The sequence below is a fragment of the Agelaius phoeniceus genome, chromosome 3, assembly GCF_051311805.1.
Source record: "Agelaius phoeniceus isolate bAgePho1 chromosome 3, bAgePho1.hap1, whole genome shotgun sequence".
In the NCBI taxonomy this organism is placed as follows: domain Eukaryota; kingdom Metazoa; phylum Chordata; class Aves; order Passeriformes; family Icteridae; genus Agelaius; species Agelaius phoeniceus.
In genome coordinates, this window is record NC_135267.1 from 78,513,000 (window position 1) to 78,532,735 (window position 19,736).

Genomic DNA, 19,736 nt, shown 5'->3' on the forward strand with positions numbered 1-19,736 from the left:
AGTCAACAGCAAGAAGTGTACTTGTGCCCCAGACTGACAGATGTCACTCATTCTTTCTTTTGTCTGCAATTGCCATGTCTTAAATCAGCTTCCAAATCATTATTTTTACAAGAAACGTCTTACTGGTGTGCATCATAATCAAGTATTATGAAATTCTTCCTATTTCATCAACAGTGGTATAGCACCAAAAAGTCTGCTCTGAAAAATGCAAACTTATGACCAATACAAATCACCTCAGAAAAGCAAATGAGCTGAAAATATTAAGAATGGATGGCATGAAAATCAGTTTTCTGAAGAAAATTATTTGGCACTCAACACTGGTTTACAACCTATATCATACTGTTTGGTATACAAATACCAAATTATATTATAATATGATGTCATTCAAATGTATGTCACACTAACTGCAGTATTACCTCATTAAATTATCAATGGTCAAGTATTTATATTTAAAAATTATGAGAGAACCCAGCCTGAAAGCTATAATGGGCATTCAAGTGCTGACTGGATCCTTTCTAGTTTTTAATGTGTATGAGGTTTTATCTGATCTGCCATACTTGTCCTTGTTGAAGGTAGTTTTCTTTTAATACTAAACTTAAACAGGTGACTCACTCAGGTGGTCTCAGTTCTTCTAATCTTTTTCTTAAATACAAGACTCCAGTAACTCCCACGGCCTAATCTTCTATGAATTGTCAAAAAGTACAATTAAAAAAAAAAATGCATGGAGAATAGGAGAAATCAGTGAAAAATACTTCCCCAGAAATTAAACCTGCCCAAGCTGTCTAGAGAGCCAACTTCCCACAGGACAGGACAGGTTCTGAAGCACCGTGGTAGGAGGACGCTACACCCAGCAGCCACCTGGGCATGGTCCTAGGAAATTAGGAAATAGTTACTCTGCCTGAGGAGTGAACCTCCACCACTCTGTGGTTCTCTAACTGGTATTTCACAAACTCCAAAACCTACAACAATGGTAGAATAAGACAAAGAACAGCGACAGTACTCCAGCAGATTATGAAAACAAGAAACATTAAATGAAATTTGAAGGCAACACATTTATAAGCTCTGGGAAGAAAAAGATGTTTAACTGGGTAGATATTAACTTTCTATTGTAATTGTTACATACTATATATGTATCAATAGAATGCATTATGTGACTGATCATGTAAGGAAAAGAGGGGGAGGGTTTCTCCTGAAAAAGAATAAAAAGAAACTGTATTTTTGGGAACAAAGAGGAAACATTCAAAACTACAGTGGAGATGGTGGTGTAACTTCAGCAGCAGTAGCCAGAGGTAGAGGGAAATAGCTAGAAAATAAACCTAGAAAAACAGAGTTACCACAAAAGCAGCCTGACATTCAGGAAGGCTCTATCATGCAGTTTGCCCATTCATATGGGCAGAGCATGCATATTCCAGGACAAGGCAAGAACAGCCCTAATTACTTTGCAACTCCACCTGAACACAAAACAAAACCAACACAGTGCTTTTTGGTTCACTCAGACAGAAGTGACTGCCAGAAATACATTTAACTTTTTTTTTCCCAATCCACACTCCATGCACAAATCATTACTTTGGTAATTCAATACAGTAAGGTTACATTAATAAGACCTTTGAGGTGAACAGCTCCTTCCTAGAAAAATACATTTAACTTCAATTTTTACCTTTACCTTATTAAATGTGACACAATTCAAAGTTAATTATTATTTGAGAATACTCTGTAATTGCTAGTTAAGACTTCCAATTGCAGAATTATGGAGTGTGTACATTTTACTTCTTCAGGACAGCCTATGTTATTTACTAAGTCTGTGTAAGACATTAGATAACAAAAAAACATAATAGTAAGAACACAACAAGAATGAGAGACATGAGCTTATCCTCCAGTAGAAAACAAAATTATGCATCTGAAACTACACTGCCCTTGAAGACCTTACCTTCTTTTTGTCCCTCATTGAGCCCTTCCCTCGGACCATTATCTTGCATCCTGTTTCTGCCTCAAGTTGTTTAGCTGTTAGTCCTCTGGGCCCAAGGATTCTTCCAACAAAGTTAAACTGAAAGAAAAAAAATAAATAACTTCTAAAAAATCAAGTAAACAAAATTAGTTTAAAATTTAACAAGACAAATTTCTGTGTCTAAAAATATCAAGTGTTGAATGGCTTAGGACACCACATGCCTGAGGTTGAAAAATGAGTTAGGTACTGTTTGTTTTCATACATTAAGTACCCACGTGACCCCAGCTTTGGGGATACAAATCTCAGGTGGAAGTAGGTATTTTAGATGTAACATCAGGTAGTCTACATCAGCAGCAGCTCCTAATTTCCTCCTCATTACGTTGTACAAGCTCTTACAGAAACTCCAAGCTGCTCTCCCTCACCACTAACGTGTCCAGCCATGGTCATCCATAGGCCAACAAGGTGCACCATGGCAAGGAAACACATGGAGGGCTGGGCACTCAGTCTGGGAAGGACATCAAAAATAACCCTTCTTTATCTACCATGCCATGGCATTTGCTTCAGGAAAAACAAATGAGACCTCTTACATGGTTATTTTAGGTTCCATGGGCAACATTTCTTAAAAATATGGTCTTGTCATACATACATACATACAGACACACATATATAAAATATTTGTATATATAAAAATTTATGTGTCTATACAGACACAACAAAAGCACATCACTTTTTGTAAGCTGTATCATTTATTTAGTTCTACATACAAATAAAGCGAGCATTTCATGTTTAATTGGCTGACTTGAGCAGACAGCCCCCTGCCTACACTCAACACGGTAATACCACCATTTAGCCATACATAACATTATTTCCTAATTATTTTCAAAAGCTTTTTCCCTTTCATTATTTTCAACCACACATTCTGAAATAATTTATTTATGACATAAATAAAAAAGCCCTAAGTGATAGTAGCATTGAGAACACAGAGCAGTATTCTGTGGCAACTGCAGTGCCAAGATGAAGCACCAGCTCAAATGATAGATAAACTAAGAAGTTTCAGACTGAACATTAAATTCAAAGAAGAAATTAAAAGAACAGAAATTCTGCTGTAATGTTCTGCTCTGGATATTTTAGATCCCGGTAAACAAAGTTATTCAATGGAATTGTGAAGAAGTTGCTGGCTTTCATTTCCTCAGCTAATTAAAACTGGGCTTGAGTACTAAAACTCAATGTATTTGAAATCCTTATGAAACTGCAAAGACCAGAAATGATTTAAGAGTAAGCAGAAATTATGAATGCAAGCAAATTAAAGTTCTTTAAGAAAATTAACAGTGTTTCACAGCAGCTAAACTATTCTGGGAATATATACTCCCAAAGTTATTTAGTATTGCAAGCTCAGAAAACAAAGACATATTATGAAGTCTGAATCAACTACAGGGAGGTGAGGGGGTGTGTAGTGAAGACGAAAGGAACTTGTGAACACACACAGAAACTGTGAATCACAAGAAATTAAAGAAACATTCACTAAGCTTTGATAAAGCAATAAACTAGCTACAAGTAATAAAGTTGAGCTGTGAAATATTATTAAAATCTTACATGTTACACATTTTGTTTTTGATATGAAAATTGTACCATTTTTTACATGAACAGTACCTTACTTGCTTTTCTCCACATCCACACTTCTGCACACTAAAACTTTAGATATCTGTGCCATCCCACTCATAATGCTAAAATAATATTGCAAAGCTGATTTGAAATCAGTATTTTAACCAACACAAAAGCTGACTATTGCTATATTTTCAATCTCTCAAGAAAAACAGCAGTCTCTAATGTTTCATTAATTTGGATTATGAGTAAAAGAAAAATCAAATAACATACTTTGGATAAAAAGGATTAAATAGAACTATACAGGAAAAAAAGAAAAAAAAAGGGAGGAATCTGTATTACCCTGAAGTTTGCAACTTTACTGAAGTATGCAACCTTTTCTTTCCAAACTGTATGTATTACCACTTAGAGTCTTTTTGTATAGCTTCCAAACAGCTGCCTGTTCCCACTGCCTCTCCTGGGCCCTAGAATTTGATCATATTTAAAAGCAGGACGCCTAGACAAGGCGGTACTTCTACTGAAATCTCAACAGTGTTAAGTTACTCAGAACAATTATATCTTATAAACTGCATTCTTATTAACACATCCCAGGTTGTTTCTTTCCCTCCCTCAAAAATTCAGTTCTTATGTTTAACATTCACTGTCCCCAAATACTCCTCTTATTACCTCAGCCTTGATCCTGTCCCCTAGCTTTATATTCACATGAAACTTTTATGCCCCCCTACAGCAGCATATTGCTCTACATTTGTGTAAGGAATTTCATGTTGTTGACTACAGGCACAGTAATTTCAAGACAGAATTAAAATTCAAAACTGACTTTAAAAGCATTTGGTAACGACCTAATTTCTTTCTAAGCATACTTTCTATCCTACCAACCAAATTTTCTTCAGTGTGTTAGAGATACAAGATGAAGGAGCACGCTGCAGGATCCCACCTGAGGTGCAGTCTTAATCAGTCATCAGTGATCAATTATCATAGATTAAGCCAAGTATTGCTTTAACAAATGATCCCCTACCTTTTGTACCAATATATCACTGTCAGTATTCAGTTTCTCAGACAACCATATTAGAAGTCCAAGTAGAGAACTCATAGAAAAACATAATTCAGATTCTTCTGTCGGAAAGACAGAGCAGTGACCAGCAAGATCACAACTCAGGAACACAGAGAAAGCCTTCCAGTTAGACAGTTTTGTCAGAGTCCAGTTGTATCTGCAGCTACAGCTTCTCTTACCTGTCATGCCAGCTAGACTATCAAACAGAATTATCAGACCAAGACATCTGACAAATTCAGAAGACCATTCTTAACATCTAACTCTATTTCTTGTGCTCTTTGTCTCATATTGTCACCCAAACACACTCATCACTGCATTGTGTTTCTCTATAAATAACACACCTGTGCTCAGGAATTCTGTTTGTTCTAACATTTGTACAGAGACAAAGCTAAGAATATTTCCCCTTGATTTCCTGGAGTGTTTCTCACTTTGCATTTGAGTATTGTGGTACTGTGGGGGTGAACCTCACCCCCAGAGAATTCAGAAATCAATTGGACCAATTTAAGGCTGTGCTACTTGAAATGTATCTAACCTCACACATGTTGCAAAGTGAGATTATGTTAAAAATTAAGCAAAATGGCTTAAACTAAGATTAACTGCTTCTACGTCAAGAACACAGAAAAAGCAATCAAATGAAGTTAGTCTCTCCTTCCACAATAACTAAAATATCTCTACACCCAATATATTTTTCTGTGACAAATTTTCATTAGTGGTTTTTCACAATTGTTTTTTTGTGTTTTATTTTCATGTGCTCAAATCTTCCTCAACTCAAAATCAGAACTAAGGAAACAACCTCCAGAAGACAGTGACACACAAACACAAGAGCATCCTAAAAGCCAAGAAGTACAAGTGTTTAGTGGAGCTCAGGTTCCACTGAGTTCCAACCAGTTACACCCTTGCTGCTCTCCCTCTGCCTGTTTCTCTGCATCATCACCCTCATATTCCCTTAGCTTGCTAACTTTACACATTTGAAGTTTTCAGCATGTACAAAACACTACTGGATCTTGCTGGCCTGTAAAACAGTTGTTGTCTTTGTTTGAGATGATGTCCCAAACACACATCCTTAAAGAAAAAAGAGACAGCATATCTTGGGAGATTGCACATGAGGATCTTTGTTACCCCAAGTGTTTAAGCAGATACAAATGTACTGGGGAAAAAAAGATGCTCCAAATCCTAATGTTTCTACTTACTCTGGGATATTAATGATTATTCTGCAGCAACCATTGCTCCCCAGAGTCAAAAAAATTTCCATGTGGTGACCTACCTAACAAGTCCACTGTATAAGAAACCCCCTGATAAAAACATCATCTATTGCCTACACATAGAACAACTATTTCCTAAGCAGACCAGGTACTTTTATAGTCCTCACCAGTCCCCACACCCAGAACAAAAGTAGTGAAGAAAAGTAAGAATGAACCATGCCAAAGACTCAGAGCTGCTTAATAAGAGACTACAAAGATGTGTGTCTGGTTTTTACAGTATAGGAAATGCAGTGTTTAAGGATCTTTCCATGCATGTTAAAATCTGTGGAACTTGAGAAAGACAAGTAGTAGTAAATTTCATACTTCTATTGTGACTTTTGTATTTTGTGTTTTCCTTTGAAATATGAATATAAGATGTGGCAAGAACTAATTTAACTTACGAAAAAAATTCTTTACTTCATTAAGGGAAATGACTTTGAAAAAATCCAATTTGATTGAAATATCCAAATCTAGCAAGAATGAACATAAACATATGCATTTGATCAAACAATTATTTAACTCAATTAAAAACTCATTTATTCTACAGTCTTATTAGCAAATGTTCCAGTGACTTACTAAACATTGATTTTGCAGAGTCAGTTACTTATCACTGGAAAAAAGCCAAAAACAAGCTATTCTTCAAGTCTATTTCAACTTAAGGAAATTAAGAAAAGTTTTCAAAAGCTTTTATGTTCTTAGGTACAATTTGTGTATTTGAGTACTTTTCATACCCAGACTAAACATTATTTTAAGCAAAGTCTCAAGAAAAGCCCAGTTGTTCCTCTTTACAACAAAACCAAAAGATGCTCTACCCTTCATGCTGACTTTAAGCATACCTTATGATAAAATAAACTGCTAAATTCAGAGAAATATTATAAACACACAAAAAAGAAGCCTTTCTTTACTAATGATCCATAACAAAAGCTTAGCAATGTATCTATGTTTCTGGTAATCCAGCATTTGGTTTCACTTTCTGATCTCCAGCGTAGAAAAAACACATACATTCTATTATTTCCCTTAAAAAAACCCACTGTAATTACTACAACTGAGTAATAGTAACCATAACTGTCCACTCTTGATGATGTCATTTAATTCTTAACCTCCTGCAGAAAGCAGCTTCAGTACAGTTATGTCATATATGGAAACAAGGTCTCCATTTTGAGACTACCTTTACATATAACTTCCTTTTTTTTTTTTTAAATCCTAACAGGACAAAAACTTCAGGCTTCTCAATTCGCTCACGAGCAGTCTTGCCTACCCTTACCCATATTTTTCCCAGTTTTATTTTACAGTCTAGTTAAATGTTAGACCCAAATGCCAGCTGAAAGTGGATTTTCATCAAGAGACAAAACTACCTTATATTTAGGCTTCTCCGTGGTCAAATCAGTTTTCATATTGCATATACTGATACATTAAGCAAACTAAAGAATCCCAAAAATTTGGTTTAAAGTGTCCTGGTGGTTAGTTTGCTTTTTGAAGAAATGGAGAGCAGCATTTCCTGCTCATTTCACTGTCATATGATTTTCCACACCAAATAAAAAGCATCTGAAGACCAGGATTCTGTGTGGTTCAGTGGTTAGAATATGTCATGGTTAAGAAGCAACTGAAAACGGGATGTTATAATGGAGAACATCTGTAATTTTATCTTAAGCAGCAATGCTGGCAGTCAGTTTAGCCACTTCAGAAGAAACTTTCCATGTCTTCAGATTGCAGTAGTCATACTCCAAGACCATTTAGGAGATAATTTAATCTGACAGAGTCACAGGCTAGAATGCCAACCATGGAAATGGAGTAATGAAGAGACACAAAGGAACTGCAAGACAATGAAGGCATTCAAAACAAAGCATGATGAATGTGTATGGCACTCACAATGGTGTCTGTTTAATGTGAGTACTCTTTGTGAGCAAGATTAACATTACTCCAAGGATTAATAAATTTCTTAAAGATACAATTAAATTCAAGTATGCATTTTCATGCATGTTTTTTTACAAAGAAAATCAGCTAATGCATTTGATTGTAACATTTATATGCAAACAAACTGGAAATACTACAGCAGAAGACAACTAGCATTATGCTGACAAAACAAATACAAGAATGGACACTGAATCCAATTAAGCTGTTACTGACCCACTAAAATTAGCAAATTTAGCTTTTTTTTTCATTGATGTCTTTTTAAAGAAATATTGTTTCATGAAACTGGCAATGCAGTTATTTTTCTGCATTTCTTAAAAAATCTTGCATTGGGATCAGCCAAGTCTTAGATAATCATAAAAATATAAATCAGATACATAAGGCTGATTTGATTTTTTAAAGGCCTCTAACTTGAAACAACTATAAAACCACTTGAGGGATTAGAAAACAAAATACAGCATTAAACCATAAGATTGTATACTTTCAGTTAGGCAGTTTAGTGTTTAATAAAGAAAACAAAGCTTGTAGAATAAAATTATAGATAGATACCTTTGAGAATGAATTTCTGAGAAAGTAATCTGTAACATTTTATAAGAAAAAAAGAAATGACAAATGGGTAATTTACCCTACCTTACACTGCATATGCTTTCTAGCAATAACATTTTCCAGTGTTTATTCCATTAGTATATTGTGACCATATAACTATTTCCACAATGACAACTTTATCAAAAAATTGGCTTTTGATTGTTGCTTTTTGGGTTTTTTGTTTTTTTTTTTGTTTGTTTTTCGTTGGTTTTTTTTTGGGGGGGGGGGATGTTTGGTTAGGCTACTTTTACAAGCACAGTTATAGTGATGTGTATTTCTGTACATGTACAAACACTTATATATATTATTAGAGGAACTAGCATTTACACCTGTACAAATGCAATCTGCCAGTAAAAGAGCCGTTATGGGTTAAATACCTAACCTTTCAGGTAACATTTACAGCCCCCACCTCCTACTTTCAGTCAAAATTCTTTAAATTCTTGAAACTGTTGCCACTATCTCCCCCCATTCAGAAGAAGATGATATCACTACATTTTTTTGGTAGGTTGGGATTAACAGAACAGAAAGTTTCTTTTTCCATGATGGCAAAACCTCAGATATATTTCATGCCTTTTTAAGTATTTTCAGTGATTCAACACCACATTTATCTCAACAGAAAACAGCTACACAGCTTTTGTTAAAGCAGTAAGAACTACTATCAAATAAAAACAAGTGCATCCCACACTCAGTGACCACATTATACATTAACCAAAACCAAAGAAGGCTAAGGTCACATAAACAGCCACTTGTATACATTTCAGAAATCAAGATGAAAAAGTGCAATGTTTCAAGAATAATGCTGAAACTGTGAAATCTTTCATTAACTGCATTCACATGTAGTTTGAAGATTAAATGTCCGGCAGCCAAATTCGGAAAGTTTGTAACATAGTTAAGAATAACAGATTATCTAATGACATTTTAAAGGAATAAGAGGCTGACATTGCAGATGGTATTATCATAGTCAACACAGTGAACACAGACAATAGTAACCACATTTAGAAGTAAATTTTTACATACAAACTAACTTTAGGTAGCTGTTAAGACTGCTAGTGACAACATGTGAAGTTGTTTCCTCAAGTCTCTACCAAACCCACCTACTACTGGTAATAGAAGAGTTGCTGCAGAAAACAACTCATCAGAAACATTCTCTCCTAAATATGGCATGTTTTCTAAGCAAAATAACCAAGTAAAGGTCAAAGTACACATATAGTAAATATCAGCATGACACATGTAATCTGCTTATGTCAAATATATCCATTTACATTTGCTGTATCTGATATATACCATTCTAATACTATAATCAAAGCTAAATGAGAACTGTTGAAGCATTTAAGTGATGAAGCTAAGTAGTAAATTAGAAATGCTGTGCTGTAAGTAACTTACACATACAAATTACCATTAAATAATCTCTTCATCACCTAAACACAAAAATAAAACCATTAAGGTACTGGAAAACAAAATACAGAGTATCAATTAACAGAAAATTAGGATCTGTCATATTTTCAATTAGGTACTTCTGTGCTAGATAAACAAAATCAAAACTTCCAGCACATCTGCTAAACTACCTCTGACTTGACTTCAAGTGTGAGCAATTTAATCCCCAACATTAAATAAAAGGGTCACTACAGCTGAAATATTTAATGCAGTTCTAATTCACTAAAATTTGAGTGGTCACAAAGAGTAGAACAACATCTTAGAAAGGAGATAATGAAAATATTTCTTTTCTTTTCCTGATTGTATTTAAATGGCTAAGAATAATTTTCAGTACATATTTAATGCACTCAGACTGGTTCCATATTTATTTAGTACACTGCATACATTTTTAACAAAGATTATAGGGTTGGGGGCATTTTGGGCTTTTTTTTCTTTTTTGTTCTAGTTCAGTTACCATAATCACTTTTCAACATCAAAGCCAGATAGTAACTTGTCTTGTTATGGGAAAGAACTGATAATTATTGTGGGAGCGAGAACAGCTTGGTCTAGTTCAAAAACATCTGTAAAATGTATTAATGCAAAAACAAAGGATGTGAACATAATTGTAATACATTACTAAAACATAGTATTTGTGCAGCAGGAGAACAAAGTTAACATTCAGTGTTTTGAAGTCTGATATACTATACAAAAAGTACCAGCATCTGGAGGAAAATGAAAACAACACATAAGTGCGAAAGTTTTGCCTATTAGTCATTGCAGAGGTTCCAATGAAAAATACAGCTAGTAACAGAGGAAATGAGTTCTCTGCATACAAATACCTGTATCTATTACTCTCTCCCAGAACTACATTTAAGGATTACATAACACAGTTAGTGTAGGAGTAATTTTGGTAACATGTTAAATTCCTTTAAATTACGTTATATTTAACTGGGTTTTTAAGCACAGCTTCTTAAAACAATTAGAACAGTACAGATTCTATGAGATGTCCAGAAAGGAGAAAGATCTCCAGAAACTTTATCAAACTTATTAGTAGGCACTATGTGGAGCAGGAAAGAACAACTTCAATCTCTCTTCTAAGTACTGGGATATTTCTGTTTCATGGCATGCATGAGTCAGTCTGCCCCAATGCTGTTTAACCTCTAATTCACCTCATCTAGAAAGCTGTGCCATCAGCAAAATTCAATCACTGAATTGTTCACATTGTGTTCAGAACGGAATAAAATCTCTTGAATGAACACACACATGCTGCAAGCCAGCTCACAAAACTGAGCTCGGTATTTAGCATTTGTAGGGCAGTCATAAACAGACCTTGCCCACACATGATCTTTAGTAAGAAATGCTGATAGAAATTTATTTATGTTTTCCAGTAAAACTTTATTAAGAAGTCAGCAAACAATCAGTTATGTACAGTAGCACCTTGTTCTCACTATAGGATTAAGAATTGCTGCCTTCCCTTCTTGGACATCAGCAATACATGTTTAATGGTTTAAAGAACGGATTACCATAAAAATTTTGGTCTACTTAAAAATTACTCCTCTATTATTTCTTACTGGTGATATTCTCTAGGTAACATTAAAAACAAGTGGTACAATAAATTAGAACTTTTAGGATTTATAATATGACAGATCAGAATTTGTTTCCATTTAAGATTTTGCCACTTCAAGTAGTTCTGTTACTTATTAGAATCACAAGTATTGAATTTCCAAAGGGTGATCCTGAGCCTTATTCAACTATTAGGTTCTCTTTGTCAGTACCCGTAATTCTGGCACTGTATCATTATTTAATAAATAAAATACTACTTCCAGTTGTGTTCTGGAATGTGCCAAAAACAAACAGCACACCATATAATTTCAGATAAAAAACTGAGGTTATATTAAATGGGAGATTAATTTGAATAGAAATATTGCTTGCTATAATAAAAACTAAATTGTTTTTATGAAGCACCACCATACAATTAAAGCCCCAGCATCACAGCAATATAACCATCTTAAAATAAAATATCAGCTTACTGCATTTTACAAAATCATAAAACAGTTAGGTTTGGAAAGGAACTTGAAGATCATGTAATTCCAAACCCCTGCCAGGGACAGGAACACCTTCCCCCACACCAGGTTGCTCAGAGCTCCATCCAACATGGCCTTGAACACTTCCAGGGATGGAGCATCCACAGCTTCTCTGGGTAACCTGTTCCACTGTCTCACCACCCCAAGGGTAGGGAATTTATTCCTACCATCAGATTTAATGCTAGCCTGTTTCAGTTTAAATTCATTCCCCCTTGACCCATCCTAAAAGACCTTCTTCCAGCTCTCTTTGTAGGGTCCTTTCAGGTCCTGTAAGGGTGCCACAATTTACCTACTGTAATTCTGCAATGTTAGCTTTGTTGGTAGAGCTGGCAGAGTTGCCCATTACAGATTATTACAGATTATTTGCATTTGTTCCTGACTGAGCAGAATATCAGCCACTGATACAGCGATCATTCAAAAAGCTCAGAATCTTTCTGATCACTGCAGCTGTAACCTAGACAAACCAGATTATCCATGTGATGTCAATAAAATATCATTTTTTACCCCGCAGACCACATCCTAATGCTTAAATGCTCCTTCCAAAAAAAAAAAACCAAACAAAAAAAAAACAACAAAAAAACCAGCATTAAAAAATATAGCTGGGATTTGGAATGAATTACTAAATCCTTTAAATCCACATCATTCACCTCTAATAACCTCTGCTGAAGGCTTTGAGAGCATGTTTAACTGACAAACAGCTTTACAAACCTCATGTAAATACATTAGACCAGATCTATTAAAAAAAAAAAGAAATAAATAAAATAAAAATCAGGCTAGCTTTCCAGGTCATTTTAATAATGGTAATACAAATTTCTTGATTAAAGAACAAAGAAATCTCAAAGCACAGATTAAAAGATAAACACAAACCAAGAGTAATACACTGAGGGATACAACTTTTTCCTCCAAATTCTAAACTTGCAGTTTAAAGAGAGACCTGAATAAATTAAAATTAAATACTTGGTGTTGTTTTTGTTAGGTATTGGAAATTTTTAATGAAATATAATGATAGCTAGATATTTATCTAAATAAACTTCATTTTTGCCACAGAAATTTTAATTAATGTGACAGAACCACCTGAGTAGCTACACCTAGTTGATTGAATGTATTACAACTAATCAGAGAAGCCAAGATACAGTTTTCTTTTGTCTTCTGTTTGAAATAGGTACCTGTCAGAACTCATCATCAAAATACAGTCATAAGAATTCAGGATGTAGCAATTCCTGTATATAGAAAACTCAGTATCTTCAAAATGTCATCTAGGATGCCAACTTAGTTTTCATCCATTGAAGTAACACTGAACCAGTAAAACAGGCTTCCTGGAAAATATATTTTCAGCTCCTCTGGGCAGAAGATTCCACTTTAGTTTCAAGCACAATATATACATGCGTTATCACAGGTGTAAAAAGAAAAAAATAATTTCTGTGTTGACACAATCATAGTACCTCTAATCTAAAAGGCACTGTTTTACAAGATTAACTGCTAAAGAGCTAACATAATTTCTTCAACAATTCTTTGACCCATTTGAGGATCAATGTAACAGCATTAAAAAAGGGTATCCTAATCTTCTATACTTGGCAAATTACCACATCTAATCAATTTTTTTTCAATTTCATTTTCTAAAAACTGACCTAAGAGGTAAACATTTATGCCAAGAAATTTACCATTTAGTTCAAAATTAAGTGAATACTAAGAAGCTTTACTGTCCAAGGATTGAGTAACCAATCTTCTTTCATTTTCATTTTCCTGCAGAACAATTACACCTTCACCACATAGTTTTGGCATTAAGATAATGGAACCTTCAGAAGGAAGGTAGAAAGCAATCCAAATCTAAAGGAGGAGCTATGTTTTTTGTGAAAATGAGTAAGACCTTACATTATATCATCAAAGAATTGAAAAATTTCAAAACACTGAAGATGTTGCACTCCATAAGTTCCTTTCAAGAGAAGCAGTGGAAGTCAGATAACAGGCTAGAAAGGCAGAGACTATTTAAGAATAACTCCTAAATTACTGACCTCTAACATAAAGTTAGAAAAGCTGTTTGCTTCTGTTCTTTACTGTGCAGAATGAAACAATCACTTGGAAAAAAGCTAATACTATCAATAAACTGCTTTGGATATATAGAAGAAATAAAGGCAAGTTTATTAGATTAGCTAAATTCTACTAATATTTATTCTGATATTTCTTGTATAATGTAACACATAGGTAATATTGGCATTGGCCTAAATAAGTGACAGAATTTAAAATGAAGATCCACAAAGAGCTGCTGTGCTAATTAAAAAAGGGAATCAGCACTTCAGAAATGGCATAATGTACTAAGATTTTCAAATTACTATACAGCTTCACAGCCATCAATCTCTCTATACAGAGGTACATAAAAAAAGTCAATCTGCCTAAACACAATACATCAAACTCCCCTGAGCAAAGCAGCTCAAATCTCTCTAATCTCTTTAATTCAAGGCCTGAAAACCTTATCTGGTGCATCATCCTGCTACGTACAATCCACCTGAACAGAAGAGAAGAAAAACCTACACAAACACATAAATTAACACATGACCATCTCAAAATGATAGAAAATCACACTGCTAGTGCTGTAACAAGCAGAAGTTGCTCCTGTAAGAGGAAGAAAAGCAGCTATTAAGAGAAATGAGACCCAAGGATCACGGCTGCCATCTTGCAAAAGCTGACCCTAAGCTGCTCGCTCACACCTCGCTTGCACAAACACTCCAACAAGCTTTAGGGAAGGGGACAGACCAATTCCCTCTAAGAGCAGGGGATCTGGAATTTCCGGATCTCTTGCCATCCTGTCAGAGTATGCCACAGCACAAGGACCAGGAAAAGCAAAAAGGGAAGCCTTTCAGCTGTATTACAGTTTGGTATCTTTAGCCCACAGCCTCTTTCAGGGCCCTGCTGAGGCCAGCGTCAGAGGCACCCACACTGACACTCCCTGTGAGCACAGAAAAGGACAGAAAGGCTTCCTCACTGACACTTCACTTGCTGAGGAGCCACAGATGAGGTTTTGCTCTTCACTTCTCTCTGAGTCAGCTCTAAGACAGTGGTAACAATCAGGTCTGGGTTCAAGAAGTAAACCGGTTCTTGAGAAGAAACTGTAAAAGTCTCAGACACGGAGAAGCAGCAGAGAGTATCAAGCAGGACTAAGCTTTCGACTAAGGTGCTGTACTTATTTCAAGCTTACATTCAAACAGCCTTCACTGAAAAAACTAGATGGAGTAGTAAGTTACATGTCAAATATTAAGCTTTTAAGCAATTAGACACAGATTTTTCCAAAAAATAACTTTTATTTTGAAAGTGTCTCTAACATAAAATCATATTTAAATCACGATGGCACTTTCCTATCCCTCTAATAAAGATGGGGATTAAGATATATAAAGTTGATACCATTTGAGGACATTCATACCTTCATCTGTTAGAAAAACAAGCCTTTTTTCTTCTAAATTAAGCATTAAAATCCGAGTGAGTATAAAACTCTTTCCAAAAGTTCCATTATGGAGCAAGAAAACATCAAAAGTAAGTTACTGTAAAAATCACCTAACAAGCTGCTTGGATCAAAAGTAAGTAAGTAAATTTTTAAAGTAATTTTATTTGGACAACAAACAAAGCATTCATGCCTTTTTTACACTGAACAAGCCAAGTTTTAGAGTAGTTTTATAAAACTACTCATACCAAGTGAAAAACTTAATGTTACTAATAAAAGCACTCTTTCAAGATTTGTCCTTCCAAACTCTTTAACCTTCTCTGTCACTAGGGCTGACTGATAAGCCACCAGCTGTTTTTTTTCTTCTGAGTGCTACAATGCATTCTCTTCCTTTTTAAGGCTAGGATACCCAAGCAACAAACAGCACGACTTTAGCCAGCTGCTAGAATGTCACAAACCTATATATTTAGCTCCCATCTCATTTACTGCCATCCCTCAGTGTCAACCATTTAATGTCCCTTTTGCTCCAGACTCCTGACATTCCTCACTGAGCTGACAACACTGCGGGCTGGATCAGCAGACACAAGATACAAGAACACACAACAACAAAGCGCAGACCTTATCAGTTACCAGAGACAGAAGCCATGCCTTGTCAAACACACTCAAGCAAAAGGGGTTTTGCTTCCCTCCCACCGCTTCTGGACTAATTTCTAGTGTTTATAAATTGTGTAGTTGTTTGCATAAATATTACCTTTAGATCTTTAGTGAAATTGCAATTTGCTCTTTTAGTATGTTTTTGCTTTGCCTCCGCTTTGTCCATATTTTTTGTACATTATAATATAAACTAAAGTCACATTTCCTTTCCATTTAATACTGGTTTTAACATTAAACCTTTTCCTCATGCCACAAGTTTAAAGAGAATTTTAATTGGGTAGTTTCAATTCCACTTCAAATAACTAAAATAATATCCCTCAAAATGATTTTTTTATGCTACATGTTCTGTTCATGTAAAAACACTAATCTAATTACTGTCGTATTTTGGAAATAATTGGATTTTAAATTGCTTAGAATTATCAACATAAGTGAGAAAGCTGTAAAGATAGACAAATTAACAATTTCATGGTTTTAAAATGGGAATCTCTGTTATCATTAGATTCCCATTTGCAATTATTTAAAGGCCCACAGAACAGTTTGGTAGTTCCCTCTTTTAAGTGGTCATAAAACCCTTTAAACAGTAATTGAAAGATTGTTAACAGAAACTCTCTCAGGAAATCAGATCCTGTGAACAATCTAACAGTAGGCATGCTTACGCGAGATAGTGAATAATCTGTTTCATCCTATTCACTAAGATGAGGTTTTCAGAACAGTGACAAGACATCAGTTTCAATAACACCAGGAGATGAGTAAAAATTGTTCAATTCCATGCTCTACTTGGGAATCGTGACACATTTATCTAGAGAATTAACAAGTTGTGCTGTGTGTAAATCGGTCTCCAAGCCTAACCATAGGATCCAGCAGTGCCCTCTAAGCCTCAGTTTACATCATTAAACTCATATTCCAGTAACAAAGGATCCTCAGGATATACAGTCCAACAACTAATTTCCATAATAATACCTTTTAATTAGATGTGACTACATATGACATTACCCAAGGCACTTAAAGCTGGCAATTTAGCTGTAGACTACTTCAATTTCTCAGTAATTAGAACTGAGAAAGACACATTTAAGTTAGAGCACCATTGCAGATAGTGATACTATAGTTAAAAATGCTAAGAAGAAATTGAAATCTTCTTTCTAAGAAGAAATGGAATTCTTGTACATAAGGGACATTATTCTCTTTTTCAATTTACCAGATAAATGCAGCTGCTTTTCCTCCTCTCAAAAGGAAAAACTGACTTTGCAGAAACAGGCTTTGAGGTTATACTCAGGTTTACGCAAAGAAGAGGTGCTCAGTAACCATTTTATTTTATTAGTGACTGGAACTTTAGACAAAGTTCTTCATCCCTTTAAGGCAATAGATTTTACACTGAATTATTCAGTCTTTTATAATTCTATGCTGCAAAAATGTATTTATTTGCCACCTTGGAAGATGGGAAGAGAGGAAACAGAAATTGCACACTTCCAAATCAGAAGACCTCAATGCAGTACTATATAAATAGCAATTACTATTTTAATCTCCATAATAGCACTCTTTCATAAGCAAAGTTAAAAATAAAGCAGTAAAACATCTCACCAAGCAACTAAATCCCATGATAAAGATGCATAGTATTGTTTTGTGGTTAAAGATAGGCCTTACCAATTAGAGCTGTGATGAAAGTTTCCATATTCAAGCAACATACTTTGGGAAAAAATGCAGTTTATCAAGCTGCTGGAGTGAGTGAGAAAGTAAGGTGTTTAACATTCCTAAACATAAACATGCTTTTCATTCATACGACTGATTTTAATTGCTTAATTTAGCTGACTAAATTGCAATTTATAATCAGAGCCAATATTAAATAATTTTTGCTTTGCTCCTTGAAATTTTACACACATTTGAGAAATTGTAACAACTGCAGTCTCATTCATAGACTAGGAGCTCTATAGTGAAACAAGCTGAATTTTCCCCTTCATAGGGGAAACTGAATCAGAATTCTTACCTCATTTAAGACAAATCAAATTCTGAAGCACCTATTTCTATCATTAAATATATTGAAAATACTTCCTGTATTTCACAAGCAGAACTATAAAACCTCACTTTCTAAATAAACATCACGCTTAGTCATAGCTTCATATACAGTTTATACTACTTCACATTCATTACGGGTTTATTTACCAAACTAGGTCTAGAATTTCATTCCATGAAAATAATGAAACACATCAGAGAAAGTAATTTTAAATTGTGTCATCAAAACAAAAGAAATCCCCCTTCCAAAATTTAGAACAAAACCCAGTAGGATTATCTAACTGGTAGCATTTCTCATTCTACTACAGACCTTAAATGATATACTTCAATCAGGTGTAAAAAAAAGATTAGAAACTGTCAATGCCTTTTTGCTGTTGTACAAGTATTTCTTGTAAAAAAAAAAAGAAAAAGATAGGCTTCTCAGTGTTAACCATATCTGAAGTGAAAAATTAAACTAGTAACTCCATTCACCTACTGGAAATGTTACAAAAAGTCTTCTTTATATATTTACAGCTGCCATAATCAGTAAACTTGCAAATTTCACACCTAAATTTGCAGAACAGGTCAGAAACCCTGAAGACAGCTCAGTATTTCCTTTAGTGTTTTAAGGTCTAATCTGCCTTGTTTGCTCTAAATGACTTCTGCTAAAAGCCCTTAGCAAACCTTAAGTCTGTGTTCTAACTGTAAGAATACAATACATAAAAAGACAAATGTGTGGAAACTGAAAAGCACCTGAAACATCTTAAAAAGCTCCCAACTTGTTGGAAGCATTTAAGGGTACAAGCCCCACAACATGAGCACTACAGAGTTCTGTGCTTCAGCCAGCATCAAGCACTGAGAGCAGCAGTATTACAGCCCAGTAATACAGTGATAGCAGCACCTTTGGATATCAAGTCATATTGAATCTATTATCCTAAATATCTACAATTACAACACTACTAAAAGAGCAGCTTATCAACAATTGCTACATTCAGGCTTTAGTCTTAACTAACTTCTGCCTTTTACTCTGTGATTTTTAAGTAAGGAGATGGGTACTACCACTTCTTACAGTTCTGTGATGACCAACATCACTGCAACAGAAGAGGAACTACCCCATATTTATCACAGGAGAAACTGCAGAAGAAAGAGTTATATCATAAGGCTTTGAGATGTGCTTCATGTCAGCCTGTCTTTCTATAGTGACTTAGGATTTAGAGATTCATATGTTCCAGCCCCATATTACAAAGCCAGAGTTTCACATCTCTTTTGCTTTTAGCTTGCCCTTCAGCTGATTCACAGAAAGAAGTGTAGTCCTTCACAAAGACTCAAAGGCCATTGTTTACAATTTTTCCAGTCTTAAGGGCAACATTTGCACTTGTGGAAGAAAAAAAGATGTGCAAAATATTATTATGACTAGAATAATTTGAAAAAAATCAAAAGACGTTGAAGCCCAAGATGTACTATTTGAGTACTTGTGTTGAATGACATCAATTTTGCTTTACTTTTAATGCAAGTAACATTTTTTTTTAAGAAAAGGTAATCAAACTCTCAAGTAAGTTCAAATTATAAAATTCAAGCAATTAGGTTAAGTATTATGACCCAGACATTTAAGATGTTGATTTGAGTAATATATTCATTACCATCAGTACTTAAATACATTAGCAGTATAACAACAGGTCATTTCCAGATGGAACAGCAATACAGAGACACCTATTTAATGCACCATTCACATTTTTAGACCACCTGTGCTTCACAGGAAAAAAAATAATCTGTTAAACTGCTGCATATTTAAGACAACTTCAAACCACAATTTAATTGATAATCTTCCCAA

At 34.7% G+C, this 19,736-nt stretch overlaps 1 protein-coding gene across 9 annotated transcripts in view; it reads right to left on the reverse strand.

Annotated features, from left to right (window-relative positions):
- Window positions 1–19,736, reverse strand: part of QKI (QKI, KH domain containing RNA binding) — a 154,283-nt gene that overhangs the window by 89,987 nt on the left and 44,560 nt on the right. For all 9 annotated transcript variants that reach the window (XR_013181420.1, XM_077175666.1, XM_054630071.2 and 6 more), the window contains exon 3: window positions 1,928–2,044. Coding sequence is in view for 8 of the 9 variants with exons in the window: in XM_077175666.1 (XP_077031781.1) it covers window positions 1,928–2,044 (117 nt within the window). In the remaining variant the exon portion in view is untranslated. The remainder of the gene's footprint in view (window positions 1–1,927; window positions 2,045–19,736) is intronic.